This window comes from Neoarius graeffei, chromosome 8, assembly GCF_027579695.1.
Source record: "Neoarius graeffei isolate fNeoGra1 chromosome 8, fNeoGra1.pri, whole genome shotgun sequence".
NCBI classification, from domain to species: Eukaryota; Metazoa; Chordata; class Actinopteri; order Siluriformes; family Ariidae; genus Neoarius; species Neoarius graeffei.
Genome location: NC_083576.1, coordinates 46,298,692 through 46,313,243, shown reverse-complemented (window position 1 = coordinate 46,313,243; position 14,552 = coordinate 46,298,692). Strand labels below are relative to the sequence as shown.

General features: G+C 44.4%; 1 protein-coding gene across 5 annotated transcripts in view; it reads right to left on the bottom strand.

Moving 5' to 3' along the window:
* The window catches only part of gria1a (glutamate receptor, ionotropic, AMPA 1a), a 342,037-nt gene that overhangs the window by 128,663 nt on the left and 198,822 nt on the right, over positions 1-14,552 (bottom strand). For all 5 annotated transcript variants that reach the window (XM_060927686.1, XM_060927687.1, XM_060927688.1 and 2 more), the window contains 4 exons: positions 9,742-9,900; positions 9,126-9,293; positions 2,346-2,450; positions 1,588-1,698 (listed from right to left, as the gene is read on the bottom strand). In XM_060927686.1, coding sequence (XP_060783669.1) covers positions 1,588-1,698; positions 2,346-2,450; positions 9,126-9,293; positions 9,742-9,900 — 543 coding nt within the window. The remainder of the gene's footprint in view (positions 1-1,587; positions 1,699-2,345; positions 2,451-9,125; positions 9,294-9,741; positions 9,901-14,552) is intronic.

The following is a 14,552-nucleotide window of genomic DNA, read 5'->3' as shown; positions in this document are numbered from 1 at the left end:
AGGCTGTCTGCGTCTGTCAAGAGCACACTTCATCTACTTACTATCGGCTTGCTAGGCCTGTTGTAGCTTCCCAGACAAACAAGCATTCACACCTATGAGCAATTTAGAGTAGCCACTTGACCTAACTGCATGTCTTTGGACTGTGGAGGAAAGTGGAACACAAGGAGGAAACTTATGCAGACACAGGGAGAACATGCAAACCCCACACAGAAAGGCCCCCGTCAGCCACTGGGCTCAAACCCAGAACCTTCTTGCTGTGAGACAACAGCGCTAACCATTGCACCACCGTCCCACCCACATAGTATTAAATAGAACAAACATATTTATTTGTCCATCTATCAATCATCTATATCGCTTATCCCCCAGGGTCTTGGGGGAAGCTGGAGTTAATCCTATCTGACTTCGGGGTCTTTGGGGGACTTTGCCAGCCCATTCTCTATTTACACAAACAAAAAAATGTAAATATAAAAACTATGCATTTTTTCCATGCTTACAATTGAAAAGATTCAAATAAACATTTTGGTTGATGGCGCACTCTATTAACAGGGTAGTATTGCTGCCAGAGCCACAGCTTGGGTTACCATCTGTGTGGAAATATACTTGTACTCCTTGCATCAGCATGGGTTTCTTTCCATCTCCTAGTAGTTGATTTGGCTAAGGTATATTGTTCCTTGGTGAATATGAAAATGTATGTGTACAAAATGCCCAGTAATTGCCTGGCATCCCAACCAGGGTGAATTCTCCTGCCCTGCAAACATTGTTACCAGTATCGGCACTGGGTCCACTATGTCCCTTCCAAGATAAATTGGTTACTTTAGACAAATGACTGAATTAATCTTCAGCAACTGCTTTATCCTGGTCAGGAGTGTGGTGAATCCAGTACCAACCCCAGGAACACTGGTGCAAAGCAGTAACCACATCATTATGTGGTTACTGCCTTGTAAGATATTCATAAGATGAATTAATAAATAAACAAGCTCTATAGAGCTGAGAAAACTAAACTATAATGTCCTTCCCTTGTATAACAAGCTGCATATTTGAAACTGTTTTCCGCCTCTAACCCTTGATTCCTTTACCTATATTTTCACATCAGCACACTATCAGCACACCAGCCTATACATACTGTCTTTTGCCCAGATGAAGAAGAGCTGGTCAGGTCACATATCATAGGTGATGAAAAGCCCTATAAAGCCTTACTAAAACACACCAGAGGACTTCCACACAGGACAGGAGAACAGAAGGGTCAGTGGAGGAAAATAAATTTCTGAGTACTGCTGGGAATTTGATCCCAGACTGGCCTTTAAGAATAAGATGAAAATACACAGGCTGGTGGAGAAGCAGTGACATCTCATTCACGCATCCAGAGTAGCACTGTGCTTGCAGGAGTGAAACCAAGCATTCTCTTTTCCATATCTTAAAACTGATAATAGAACAATGTTCATATACTGAGCAACACATTGTTAATATGTGGAAACACTAAATAACATTTATTGCAAAATAAACCTTTTTAATGCCATAGGTTCCATGCCATAGGTTCTAAATTCTTATTTCCATTAAGCTCAAAAAAGGGGCTACACTGAGACATACCAAGATGGTGGTGACGATGTATGTGCGATTGTGAAATCCATAGGTTTCATTAGTTCCAGACATGTAGGCTGCTGTGCTCACAAATTTCTCATCCTCATTCCAGTATCCTACCTGAAACCAAATAAAAACAATGAGTGCCATGATAAACCATTCAAAATGTCCCAAAGGAAACAATAATTTCCTTGTGCAGTGCTCACTGATGAACTTAATTAAACCCTCAAATAGGATAACAGACTGCATAAATAAAATTTTACCATTTGTGACTCTAGGAGTGTTTCCTCTAAGTAGGAAAGTTAAGAAGTGATTTATAAAAAAAAAATCTATAGATATTTATGCAAATGTTAGTTTATACCATGTACCTAGAAGGCTGTTGAAGGCGGATACATTTCTGTTATTCTATTTAACTGAAAGCGATTCATGTTTTCAATTCGCTATAAGTTTTGCAGTGAATTTAGTACTGAAGAGGATGTGGATGCCACATTGAATGTGGAATGCGGATGCCATATTGCAAATAAAATCAAAAAATCCTCTTTTCAAATTTTAACATATTTTAAGATGATCCCTCAGTGTTTTACACTGCACAGTGCAGATATGAATACAATATTTGTAAAAGATTTTAATGTTGTTCTGTAGGCAGCAACTTAAATGCCCTCTTGTCTCATCATTACATAAACTATAGCTTAAATTACCACATGAAAGTTTTTAAGTCTGTTACATCTGTCCAAAAGTAATTCTGTGGCAAAAATATGTATACTTACTTTCTTTGGCCCTGTGGCCTTCAGCTCCATCACACTGATGGTGTAGTTGATTCGCCGGCCTTTCTCATTAAACTGGATGTGTCCTGTTACACCTTCAATCCGAACCTAAAGACAGAAACCCAAGAGCCTGCTTGAGTTAGACAAAGGTATAAAACATTGCAAGCACTATTTTTCTTTCTTCCATTTTTCTTTCTTTCTTTCTCTTGATCTTTGCTGTTTCTGATTCTGAGATTTATACTTTGTGGTCAGTGCCTTCCTCCATGTGTACAGTACATCTTTCCATCTGGTTGATAGGGTTAATTGACCCATCTGAACACTAGCTTGACTAGTGTCTTAGAAGATGGGCTCAACTGCCTGAAGTCCAGTTTAATGCACTCACATAAGACTCAGCCTCAGACTACTGTGTGAGTCTATTTCTGCCTGGAACACTCTGAGTATACCACAGATCTGGAGACTTCATCACAGAAATAACGAAGTGTCTTATGACAAGAAATACATGAGTGATCCCAAATTGAATATTTTATTTACTAACCTCATTTCCAGAAAAATTGGGATAGTTTCCAGAATGCAATAAAAACAAAAATCTGATTTATTCATTCACATGAACCTTTAACTGACAAAAGGATGAAGAAACCATTTTCAATAATTTTACTGACCAACTTAATTGCATTTTGGAAATATAAACAAAGTTATATTTTGATGACTACAACACAGTCCAAAAAGTTGAAACAGAGGCATTATTACCATTGCATTACATCACCTTTACTTTTAATAAGACTTTTTAAATCATATGGGATTTGAGGATACTAATCATTGCAGTTTTGTAATTGGAACTTTTGTCCATTCTTACCTGATACAAGACCTCAGCTGCTCAACAATCTGTGATTCACCGTTGTCCAATTCTCCTCTTCATGATGCACCATACATTCTCAATAGGAGACAGATCTGGACAGGCGGCAGGCCAGTCAAGCACATACACTCTGTCTACAAAGCCATGCTGTTGTAGCCCATGCAGAATGTGGCCTGACATTGTCTTGCTGAAATAAGCATGGACTTCCCTGGAAGTAATGTTGCCTTGATGAATGTCTCTCTAAAATCCCAATATATGTCTCTTCATCAGATACCTTCTCACATACACACACACACACACACACACACACACACACATACCACACCCATGTCGTGGGCATTGATGCACCCCCATACCATCACAGATGCTGACTTTTGCACCTTTCTTTGATAACAAACTGGATGGTCGTGTTCACCTTTGGCATGGAAATCTCGACATCTGGTTTTCCTGAAAACAAGCTGAAATGTGGACTCATCTGACCACAGCACACATTTCCACTGTCTTTCTGTCCATCTGAGAAGTTCAAGCCCAGAGAAATGGGCAGCGTTTCTGCATAGAACTGATGAATGGCTTCCTCCCTTCGTAATACAGCTTCTGGTTGCATTTCTGGATGTAGCAGCAGACTCTGTTAAGTGACAACTGTTTTCCAAAGTACTCCTGAGCCCAGTGGCTATATTTGTCACATTAGCATGATGGTTTCTCAGGTAGTGCTGCCCAAGGGCTCAAAGGTCATGCACATTTCAACAATGTTTTTTGACCTTGCCCCTTCACGCACTGAGATGTCTCTGAATTCCCTGAATCTTTTCACAGTATTATATCCTATAGATTATGAAAGACCTAAAATATTGCACTGAGAAAAGTTATTTTTGAATTAACTAATAATTCTCTCACAAATTTTGGCACAAAGGGATTAACCATGACCCATCCTTGCTTGCAAAGACTGAGCCTTTGATGCATGCTCATTTTATACCCAGTCATGTTACCAATTAACTTGCTTATTGTGGAGTCTTCCAAAATGGTGTTACAGTTGTGGTCAGAAGTTTACATACAGTGACATGAATGTCATCTTGGATATGAATGTCATGGCAATATTTGGGCTTTCAGTAATTTCTTTGAATTGTTCTTATTCTGTGGCAGAATGTACAGCATACACCTTTAATACAAAAAAAAACATTAGAATTTAGTGCACAAGTTTTAATTTTCTTTGGGTTTTCTGAAAATCAACACACAGTCAAAATTATACATACAGGGTCAAAAATATGCATCCAGCACACCTAATATTTGGGTAAAATGTCTTTGCAATATTCACCTTGACCAGACATTTTTGTTTATCATGAACAAGCTTCTGGCAGAATTCTGGTTGAATATTTCATGACTCTTCATGGTAGAATTGGTAGAGATCAATTTTTTTTTTCTTGCCATGGACTCAACTTATAAGCACAGTCCATATATTTTCAATAGCGTTGAAGTCAGAATTTGTTTTAAGCATAATGTTAGCCTGCTTTATCCTCCACAACCAGCTCTGATGCATGTTTGGGTTCATTGTCCTGTTGTAACTCCCAAGTCATGTTCAAGTTTCTGATGGTTTATGCTGAAGAATTCTGAGGTAGTCCTCCTCCTTCATTATTCCATCCACTTTATTCAATGAGCCAGTTCCACTGGCAGCAAAACAGCCTCAGAGCATGATGATCCTACCACCACCACTAGCTGGTACAGGGTTCCTCTGTATATGGTGGTCATTGTGGCCAAACAACTCAATGTTTGTCTCACCTGAGCATACAGCTATCCTCCAGAAGGCTTTTTCTTTGTCCATGTGGTCAGCTTCAAACTTAAGCTTGAAGGTGTCAATTTTAGAGCAGGGGGTTATTTCTTGGATAGCAGTCTCTTAATCCATGGTGATCTGAACTGTAGCCAGTGATCCTTCAGCTTCCAGTTCATGGCAGGGCTGTGCTATGGTGGTTCCCAGGTTGTTCCTGAACATCCAAATCAATTTCCTTTCAGCTGAGGGTGACAGTTTGGGTTTTCTTGAAGTAAAGTGGCTTGGCAAAGTGGCTACACCTCACAATAACTCGGATACAATTGTTTGAACTGATCTTGGAATTTGCAGTTGTTTAGAAATGGCTCCAAGAGACATTCTGGAGTGGAGGTACATCAGCAATCCTCATTCTCAGATCTGCACTGAGCTCCTTGGACTTTCCCATTATATTGTGTGTTGGTCAATCCAACGAGTGCTGTAAACAAACCCTTTTTATGAAGGCACAAAAAAGCTGGTAGCTTCTTTGTACTTTTGTCAGTTAAATAAAGGTTTATGTGAATTAACAAATCACAGATTTTTTTTTTCATTTGGGAAAATATGCAAACTTTTCTGGAAATGGGATTAGTAGATTTTGTACCTTTCTCTGATAAACTGGATGGTCATGTTCACCTTTGACACAGAAAACTCGACGTCCCACTTTCCTGAAAACAAGCTGAAATATGGACTCATTTGACCACAGCACTCTTTTACTATGAAGCCACACTGTTGTAACATGTGCAGAATGTGGCTTGGCTTTGTCTTGCTGGAATAAGCAGGGACATCCCTGAAAAGATGCCACCTGTATGGCAGCATATATTGTTCCAAAACCTGTATGTATCTTTCAGCATTAATGGTGCCTTCTCATATATGCAAGTTACCCATGCCATGCGCACTAACACACCCCATACCATCACAGATGCTGGCTTTTGAACTTTTTCCTGTGTCAATCTGGCTGGTCCATTTCCTCTTTAGCCCACAAGACACAACACCCATGATTTCCAAAAACAATTTGAAATTTGGACTATTTGCCCATGTAGTTTTTCACAAAGTGATGAACCTTGCCCCATCCTTGCTAGTTAACAACTGAGCCTTTCCAATTGACATTTAACCTGTTTACCTGTAGAATGTTCCAAATGGGTGTTTTTTTGAGCATTCTTTCAACTTTCCCAGTCTTTTGTTGCCCCATCCCAAACTTTTTTGGAACATGTTACAGTCATCAAATTCAGAATGTGTATATTTACAAAAAAACTACAAAGTATTGATTTGAGCATTAAATATATTGTCTCTGTATTGTATTCAATTGAATATAGGTGGAAAAGTATTTGGAAATCATTGAGTTCTGTTTTTATTTACATTTTACACAGTATCCCAACTTTTTTGGAATCGGGGTTATATGAAGAGAGAATAGAGAGTTGTAGATTGTTTCCCCAAGAAACCATAACAGAAACTAAGCTTTCTTCACAGACAAGATAACACAATGCCTGCCAACTTGTACATTTCGTGTTTGTACACTATATGGCCAAAAGTCTTTGGACACCTGACTATCATACCCATATGTTGGTCTTCGCCAAACTGTTACTCAGAGTTGGAAACAGACAATTGTATATAATAATAATAATAATAATAATATGTTCAATTTATATAGCGGGCAGCACGGTGGTGTAGTGGTTAGTGCTGTCGCCTCACAGCAAGAAGGTCCGGGTTCGAGCCCCGTGGCCGGCGAGGGCCTTTCTGTTTGGAGTTTGCATGTTCTCCCCGTGTCTGCGTGGATTTCCTCCGGGTGCTCCGGTTTCCCCCACAGTCCAAAGACATGCAGGTTAGGTTAACTGGTGACTCTAAATTGACCGTAGGTGTGAATGTGGGTGTGAATGGTTGTCTGTGTCTATGGTGGGGTTTACATTAGACCGTATCAGCGGATCATCAGATTAATGTTTTTAAAACGATTAGTGTGCACACAGCAACGCCAATACATGGATACGTTCGGCTCCGCAGGCATCCTGCGCTCCAAATCACTCCGCCCTGAACAGCGAGTGCCCTCTGGAGGGTGCGCACTCCGGCCCTGCGCAGCTCACAGAGCGCAAGAGTGGAGCGCACGAGCAGTGATTTGGGACTGAGCCGCTGTGTGTGTGATCTCAGTGCATGTCGGGCATGCGCGTCACTTACCACTTGCAAGTGGAAGGATGGCAAGCCTAAAGACAATCATAACTACACAATGGGCAGTATTTGCATCAGTATTTGCAGTATTTTCATACTTTTATACTCTTTAATGAAAGGTGATACAAGGCGGAAGTCCGCGCCGTTTTTCAGCAGTCGCGTCACATGACCAACGCCAGCGAATCAGGAAGGTGGATGTCACAGTGACGTTGTCCAATGATGACGCCAGCTAGAGCTCAGCACAGCGTATCCGCGTATTCTCAATGTTTACACAGCACCGGACCAGACACGATCTGGATTGAATACGTGGACCCTGGCGGATTCCTGTTTCCCGGCGTTTCCAGGCGTTTTAATGTAAACGGACAGTGCATCCGCGAAGAAAACGAGACAGATACGGTCTAATGTAAACTTGGCCTTATATGTGTCAGCTCTGTGATGACCTGGCGACTTGTCCAGGGTGTGCCCCGCCTTTCGCCTGTAGTCAGCTGGGATAGGCTCCAGCTTGCCTGCGACCCTGTAGAACAGGATAAAGCGGCTAGAGATAATGAGATGAGATGAGATTTATATAGCGCCTTTCTCAAAACCCAAGGTCGCTTTACAATAATAAGCAGAAAAAAAGTCCACCAAATCGAGGTCAGGATATCATTTCAGTGGTGTAGCGGCCACAGTCCCACCAAAAGGCGCACAAAAACAAGTCCCACATCTCCAGCACAGCCGCCGTGATGCCACCAGCAACATCACTTGAACACCACGCCATGGATCCACAAAGCAAGCACAGAAGCACCGCCATGCAGAGCTCTGGTGTGTCCCAAACCACCTGCACAGCTGCCACAATGCCACTGAGCAACATCGCTCGGAACATCACGCCAAGCATTAAAGCACAGAGCGCTGGACAACCACGATGTTAAAATGAGCAACGAGCTCACTGCAGTCCATACCTGGGAGCACAGGCATCACCCACAGCGAACCAAGGCCTGGAGGGAACCGACGCCCAAAACTGGGTCCAGAGCTACACCACAGCCGGCGGACAAAAACACTCAAACAAACATCAAACACAGAAAAAAGAAAAAAATAATAATTAAAAAAGGAGAGAAAATAAAATAAAAAAGCTCCGGTGAGAAGCGGCAGCCAGAATGCGCACGACGTACTCTCAACCGGAAACCGGAAATATATTGTCTTTGTATGCTGTAGCATTACAATTAAATAAACAAAGCTGCCCAAACCAACATGACAATGCACAAAGCAAGGTTCATGAAGACATGGCTTCCAAAGCTTGAAGTGGAAGAACTTGAGTGGCCTGTACAAGGCCCTGACCTTAACCCCACTGAACACTTTTGAGATATTTTTAAATGCCAAATGCACCTCAGGTCACCTCGCCTGACATCAGTGCCCAACCTTACTAATGCTCTTGTGGCTTAATGGGCAAATCCCCAGAGCCATGTTCCAAAATCTAAAGCCTTCCCAGAAGAATGGAGGTTATTATAACAAAGATAGAATAAAGTGATTATTATACAGGGGGTGGGGGTCTGGAATGGTGGTCAAGTGTCCACAAACTTTTGGCCATATACTATATTTTTTTTAAATCACCACAGGCATAGTCACTTAAACATGTAGGCTCACAGCACACAGGAGTGGAGCCTGCACTTCATTTTCTCTCTTAGCTGCAAATTTGTGAATTTTTTTTTCATATGTCATTATTATGGACATAAACACTTTATTTGTATACTACATGCTCTGTCGCATTTGATTACAACATACTCACTGGCCAATCAACATGGAGTTTATGAGACAGAATAGATGTGCACGTTGTTTCATAATCTATTCAAGCCTCTCAGATTATATTTGAACCTGTGCCAGCCATGCAGATTACCTAGTTTGTGTATCTCTGAGTTTGTATGTGTTTTTTCCCTTTGTGTGTGCGTATATGTACATGCATTAGCAAGTAAGAATATTTGCATACAATCCTCTCAGAGTATTGTACCTGCTGCAAAGCTCTCTGAATGTCAATGCCCTGGCCCCAGGGGGCTGGTGGGTTTGCAAGGCATTCACCAGCATTACCACGCCGTGATATGTCAATCCTCTGCCTGCGGAGATTCTGAAAAGCTGTAGACATCACTTTAACACCATCATAAGTGAGCGCGCCAGTGTACTAGAAAGAAAGAAAGAAAGAAAGAAAGAAAGAAGACTATAATACATAAACTTGTATTTGTGTGTATTATATAGAAAGGCGTGATGACATTCTTTCAGAAGAAAAGATCTCCAGTAATAAAAGTTAACTATTTATTTGCAATTTTATTTAGTGTGATTTTAAATGTGCTGTATTAATTAATGGCATCATTTTTGTTTGTTTCTCTTTTAATCAGTTCTACATTTAATAGCAATATTTAATAGGACCAGTATAACTCAAGATTTGTTCCCTATTTTTTTCCAGTATTTAAATAAATAAAATCAATACAGTGTCGGAGAACAGCATGCCATTGCTATTCTGAGACAACCCCTTTGTTCTCTGTAAATGGTGTTTCCAGTGGTGATTCACTCTTCACATCTGGGAGATTCTCCATCATTGTTAATGAGAATATGAAATGCAGGTTGTTTACCTTGAGTCCTTTCTTTGGAACTTTGGAGTCTTTTTTGTCAAAGTCCATCCACTGCTGAGCTACTCTGCTAACACCTGGATCCACATAGTCCACAAGCTGAAAGCCTGTCAAATTAGCTTCACCTTTCTTAAATTCACTCAGGTCAATGTCCATAAAGCCCTAGAAGAAAACATAATAGCAGAAAATTCCAAAATATACACAGCCATACCCATAAGTATTCAAGCACTGACACAAATATCATACATTTCCATCTGTACACTACCACAATGGATTTTAAATGAAGCAATCAAGATGTGACTGAAGTGTAGAATTTCAGCTTAAATTCAAGGCTTTTGACAAAAATATTGCATTAACAGTGTAAAAATTACAGCCATTTTTACATAGACCCACCATTTTCACAGGCTCAAAAGTAATCGGACAAATGATTGTTAAGCAGTTTCATGGCCAGTTATAGTCTGGTCCTTCATTATTTCATGATGAATTAAGGAGATAAAAGGTCTAGAGTGGATTCCAAGTGTTGAATTTGCATTTGGTAGCTGTTCATGGGAACTCTCTAAATGTGATCCAAAGATGTGTCAATCCAAGTGAAGAAGCCCATCATTAGACTGAAAAAAAGCAGACCTATAAGATAGATAGCAGAAACTTTATGAGTGGCCAAATCAACAATTTGTTAAAATTCCTTAAAAAGAAGGAAGTCAATAGCAAGCCTAGCAACAACAAAAGGCTGGGAAGACCACAGAAGACAGCTAAAGTGGATGATCATAGAATTCTTTCCTTCATGAAGATAAAGCCCTTCACAACATACAGCCAAGTCAAGAGCCCCTTTTACACAGCCTGTTCAAGGAGGGAATCTTACACCTTTATTCTGCCTCGCGTTCAGTGTAAAATGTCCAAATGTGTGTTTGTGGGGGAGGGTGTCCTGTTTTGTTCTGTCTATGAGCTGGAATGATTGATAGTAACAGAGGCGAAATTGACATCTTTGCAAAAGGAGCAGCCGGCATTGCGGAACAGGGGTGTGACATTTTTTAAATTGACATTCATTTTTGACATTCTTCTTTCCATGACCAGCGTGAATTCAAACATCTCCATCTATGGCGTCGAAGGTCTGCACACCTTTCTGCCTCAAACAGTTTCCTACTTCACTTTCTCCTTCTGATCAAACAGCAACTTTACTTGCATTTGAAGAGTGCTATAAATGTGCACATCTAACAAAAGCACCTCAACACTCAGTTCATCTGATGTTATTGTTTTATAAGCAATGTTGGTATGCCCGGGGTATTCATTTTCCAATGTGTAGTATGTTATACATAACCCTTGATGCCAAAGTTTTGTTGTGTAACATGTCATGCCTCTGGTTGCAGGCCACCAGCATGCTGTGTAAAAACACACATAGGTGCAGCTTTATGACTTTATTTGGTTCAGTGTAAACAAATAAAGCAGGAATATTAAGAAATCTTCTTAATAATATTGCAGAATATCTGTGTGTGGCACTGGGGGCGTGGTCAAGCGCCGGTCTGTGACAGGAGGGCGGAGTCAGGGAAAGTAAGTGGCAGAATCACTACACCTGACGGCAATTAACCTGTGTTTGTCTGTGTCTTCCCAGTGACCACGCCCTATTTAAGGAGGGAGAGCGAGAGCAGAGGAGCTGATCCCCGAACTAGACGCTGGTTGTGTTGATGTGTGTCTGGTCATTCGAAAAGTTGTTCACTGAAAAGTGTGGCAATAAAGCCCTTTGCAAACCTGCTCTCTGTCCTGCCGTCCTCTGTGCTCCACTCACCCCTATCGAACTGCTACAGTGGTGCTGAAACCAGGGAATAAAATGGAGCACCAGCTGAGCAGCCCCATGGAGTCCTCCACGTTCGCTGACCTGGTCCATGCCCTCGCCACGGCCCAGCAAAGCCAGCACCAGGCGCTCGTCACTCTCCGGAAGGAGCAAGAGTGACGCTTCGAGGCCCTGGTGCTGGCCCAACAAGAAGATCGAGAGGCGTTCCGGCACCTCCTCGTGTCGGCAGGGTCCACCAGCGCTCCTACCGCGGGCCCGTCTCCCCTCACCATCACCAAGATGGGGCCGCAGGACGACCCCGAGGCATTCATCACGCTCTTTGAGCAAGTCGCCGAAGCCTCGGAGTGGCTGATGAAGCGACACGCCTCCTCCCCCTGCTAACGGGAGAGGCACAGCTGGCTGCACTACAGCTCCCCGCCGACCGCTGGCTGGTCTACGCGGACCTCCGCCAGGCCGTCCTCCAGCGCGTGGGGCGCACCCCAGAACAGCAGCGCCAACGCTTCCGCGTGTTGCGCTTGGAGGAAGTTGGCCGGCCGTTCGCGTTTGGCCAGCAGCTCCAGGACGCCTGCTGGCGGTGGTTGAGGGCCGACAACCATGACGCCGACGGAATCATTGACCAGGTGGTGCTGAAGCAGTTCATCGCTCGCTTGCCAGCAGGAACCGCGGAGTGGGTCCAGTGCCACCGCCCGGCGTCGCTGGATCAGGCAGTCGAGCTGGCGGAGGACCATTTGGCGGCTGTCCCGGCGGCAGGACAGCAGACGGCATCTTCTCTTCTCTCTCTCCCCCTCCTCCTGTGTCCCGTCCTCGCCCCATTCCCCCACCGCGGAGGCGGGGGCCAGCACCTCCCCAGCCGGCCCGCCACACCCGCGGTGCCCTCCCGTTTCTCCCTTCTGTGTCTGTCTCTCCCCCACCTCAGGTGAGTGAGCCCCAGAACACCGGTGCAGAGGGAAAGCCCGGGCCAGTCTGCTGGCGCTGCGGGATGCCGGGCCACCTTCAACAGCAGTGCACGGCGATGGAAGTGGGCGCGGTGGTTCGGATCCCCGACGTGCCAGAGGCCGCCCTCGATCGGGCCGGAGCGTATCGCATACCGGTGAGTATCCAAGGGAATACATATCAGGCGTTGGTGGATTCTGGTTGTAATCAGACCTCAATTCACCAAAGCCTGGTGCAAAACGAGGCATTGGGGGGGAGCACAGGGGGTGAAGGTGTTGTGTGTGCACGGGGACATTCACAGCTACCCTTTGGTGTCGGTCCACATTTTTTTCCGAGGGGAAAAATTTATAGTGAAGGCGGCGGTTAATCCTCGCCTTACCCACTCTTTAATTTTGGGGACTGATTGGCCGGGATTTCGGGATTTAATGACACGCTTAGTAAAGAGTGGGTCCTGCCATTTGACAGGGGGAGGTCCTGGTGTCGCTTTGGCAGGAGCAGCTGTCCCAGAGCCGTCCACATCATCTCCGCGTCAGAGTGAGGAGCTGCCGGCTCCTCCTCTCTCTATTCGGGAATCCCTCGCGGATTTCCCATTAGAACAATCGCGAGACGAGACTCTGCGACATGCGTTTGACCAAGTGAGAGTAATCGATGGTCAAACACTCCAGCCGAACGCCACCCCGTCCTTCCCCTACTTCGCAATTATGAAGGATAGGTTATACCGAGTGACACAGGACACTCAAACTAAAGAGCGAATCATGCAACTTTTAATTCCAAAGAGCCGCCGGGAATTGGTATTCCACGCGGCTCACTTTAATCCCATGGCTGGACACTTGGGGCAGGATAAGACACTAGCCCGAATAATGGCCCGATTCTATTGGCCGGGGATTCACGGCGATGTTCGTAGGTGGTGTACGGCGTGCCGCGAATGCCAGTTAGTAAATCCAGTGGCCATTCCAAAAGCGCCCTTGCGCCCTCTACCATTAATCGAGACACCGTTCGAAAGGATTGGGATGGATCTCGTCAGGCCATTAGATCGGTCAGCACGAGGGTACGGCTTTATATTAGTTCTGGTGGACTATGCAACGCGATACCCGGAAGCAGTGCCTCTGCGCAATATTTCAGCATGCAGTATTGCAGAGGCGCTCTTCCGCGTTATCTCCCGAGTTGGAATCCCAAAAGAGATTCTAACTGATCAGGGCACCACATTTATGTTACGGACACTGCGCAAACTGTATGGGTTATTGGGGATTAAGCCGATCCGCACCAGAGTGTATCACCCACAAACGGACAGTTTAGTGGAACGGTTCAACCGCACCCTCAAAAATATCATTAAAAAATTCGTAAATGAGGACGCACGTAATTGGGATAAGTGGCTCGAGCCCTTGTTGTTTTCAGTGCGAGAGGTTCCCCAAGCCTCCACGGGGTTCTCCCCGTTCGAATTATTATATGGGCGTAAGCCGCGCGGCATTCTGGATGTGCTGCAGGAAAATTGGGAGGAGGGACCTTCACAAAGTAAGAACGAAATTCAATACGTTATGGACCTGCGCGCAAAACTCCACACGCTCACCCACCTAACCCAGGAGAATTTGCGGCAGGCCCAAGAATGGCAAGCCCGCCTGTACAACAAGGGTGCGCGCCTTAGAGAGTTCACACCGGGAGATAAGGTACTCGTATTGTTGCCCACGTCAAGCTCCAAATTGATCGCCAAGTGGCAAGGACCCTTTGAGGTCACACGGCGAGTCGGGGACGTCGACTATGAGGTAAGGCGAACGGACAGGGGTGGGGCGCTACAGATTTACCACCTCAATCTGCTTAAACTCTGGAATGAGGAGGTCCTCGTGGCATTGGTGTCGGTGGTTCCAGAGAAGGCGGAGCTGGGGCCGGAGGTTCAAAAAGGGGCATTGACATCACGTACCTCTCCGGTCCCCTGTGGAGACCACCTCTCCCCGACCCAACTCACGGTGGTCGCCCAGTTGCAGACCGAGTTTTCGGATGTGTTCTCGCCCCTGCCCGGTCGCACTAACCTCATAGAGCACCGCATAGAGACGCCCCCAGGGGTAGTAGTGCATAGCCGCCCTTACAGACTACCCGAACA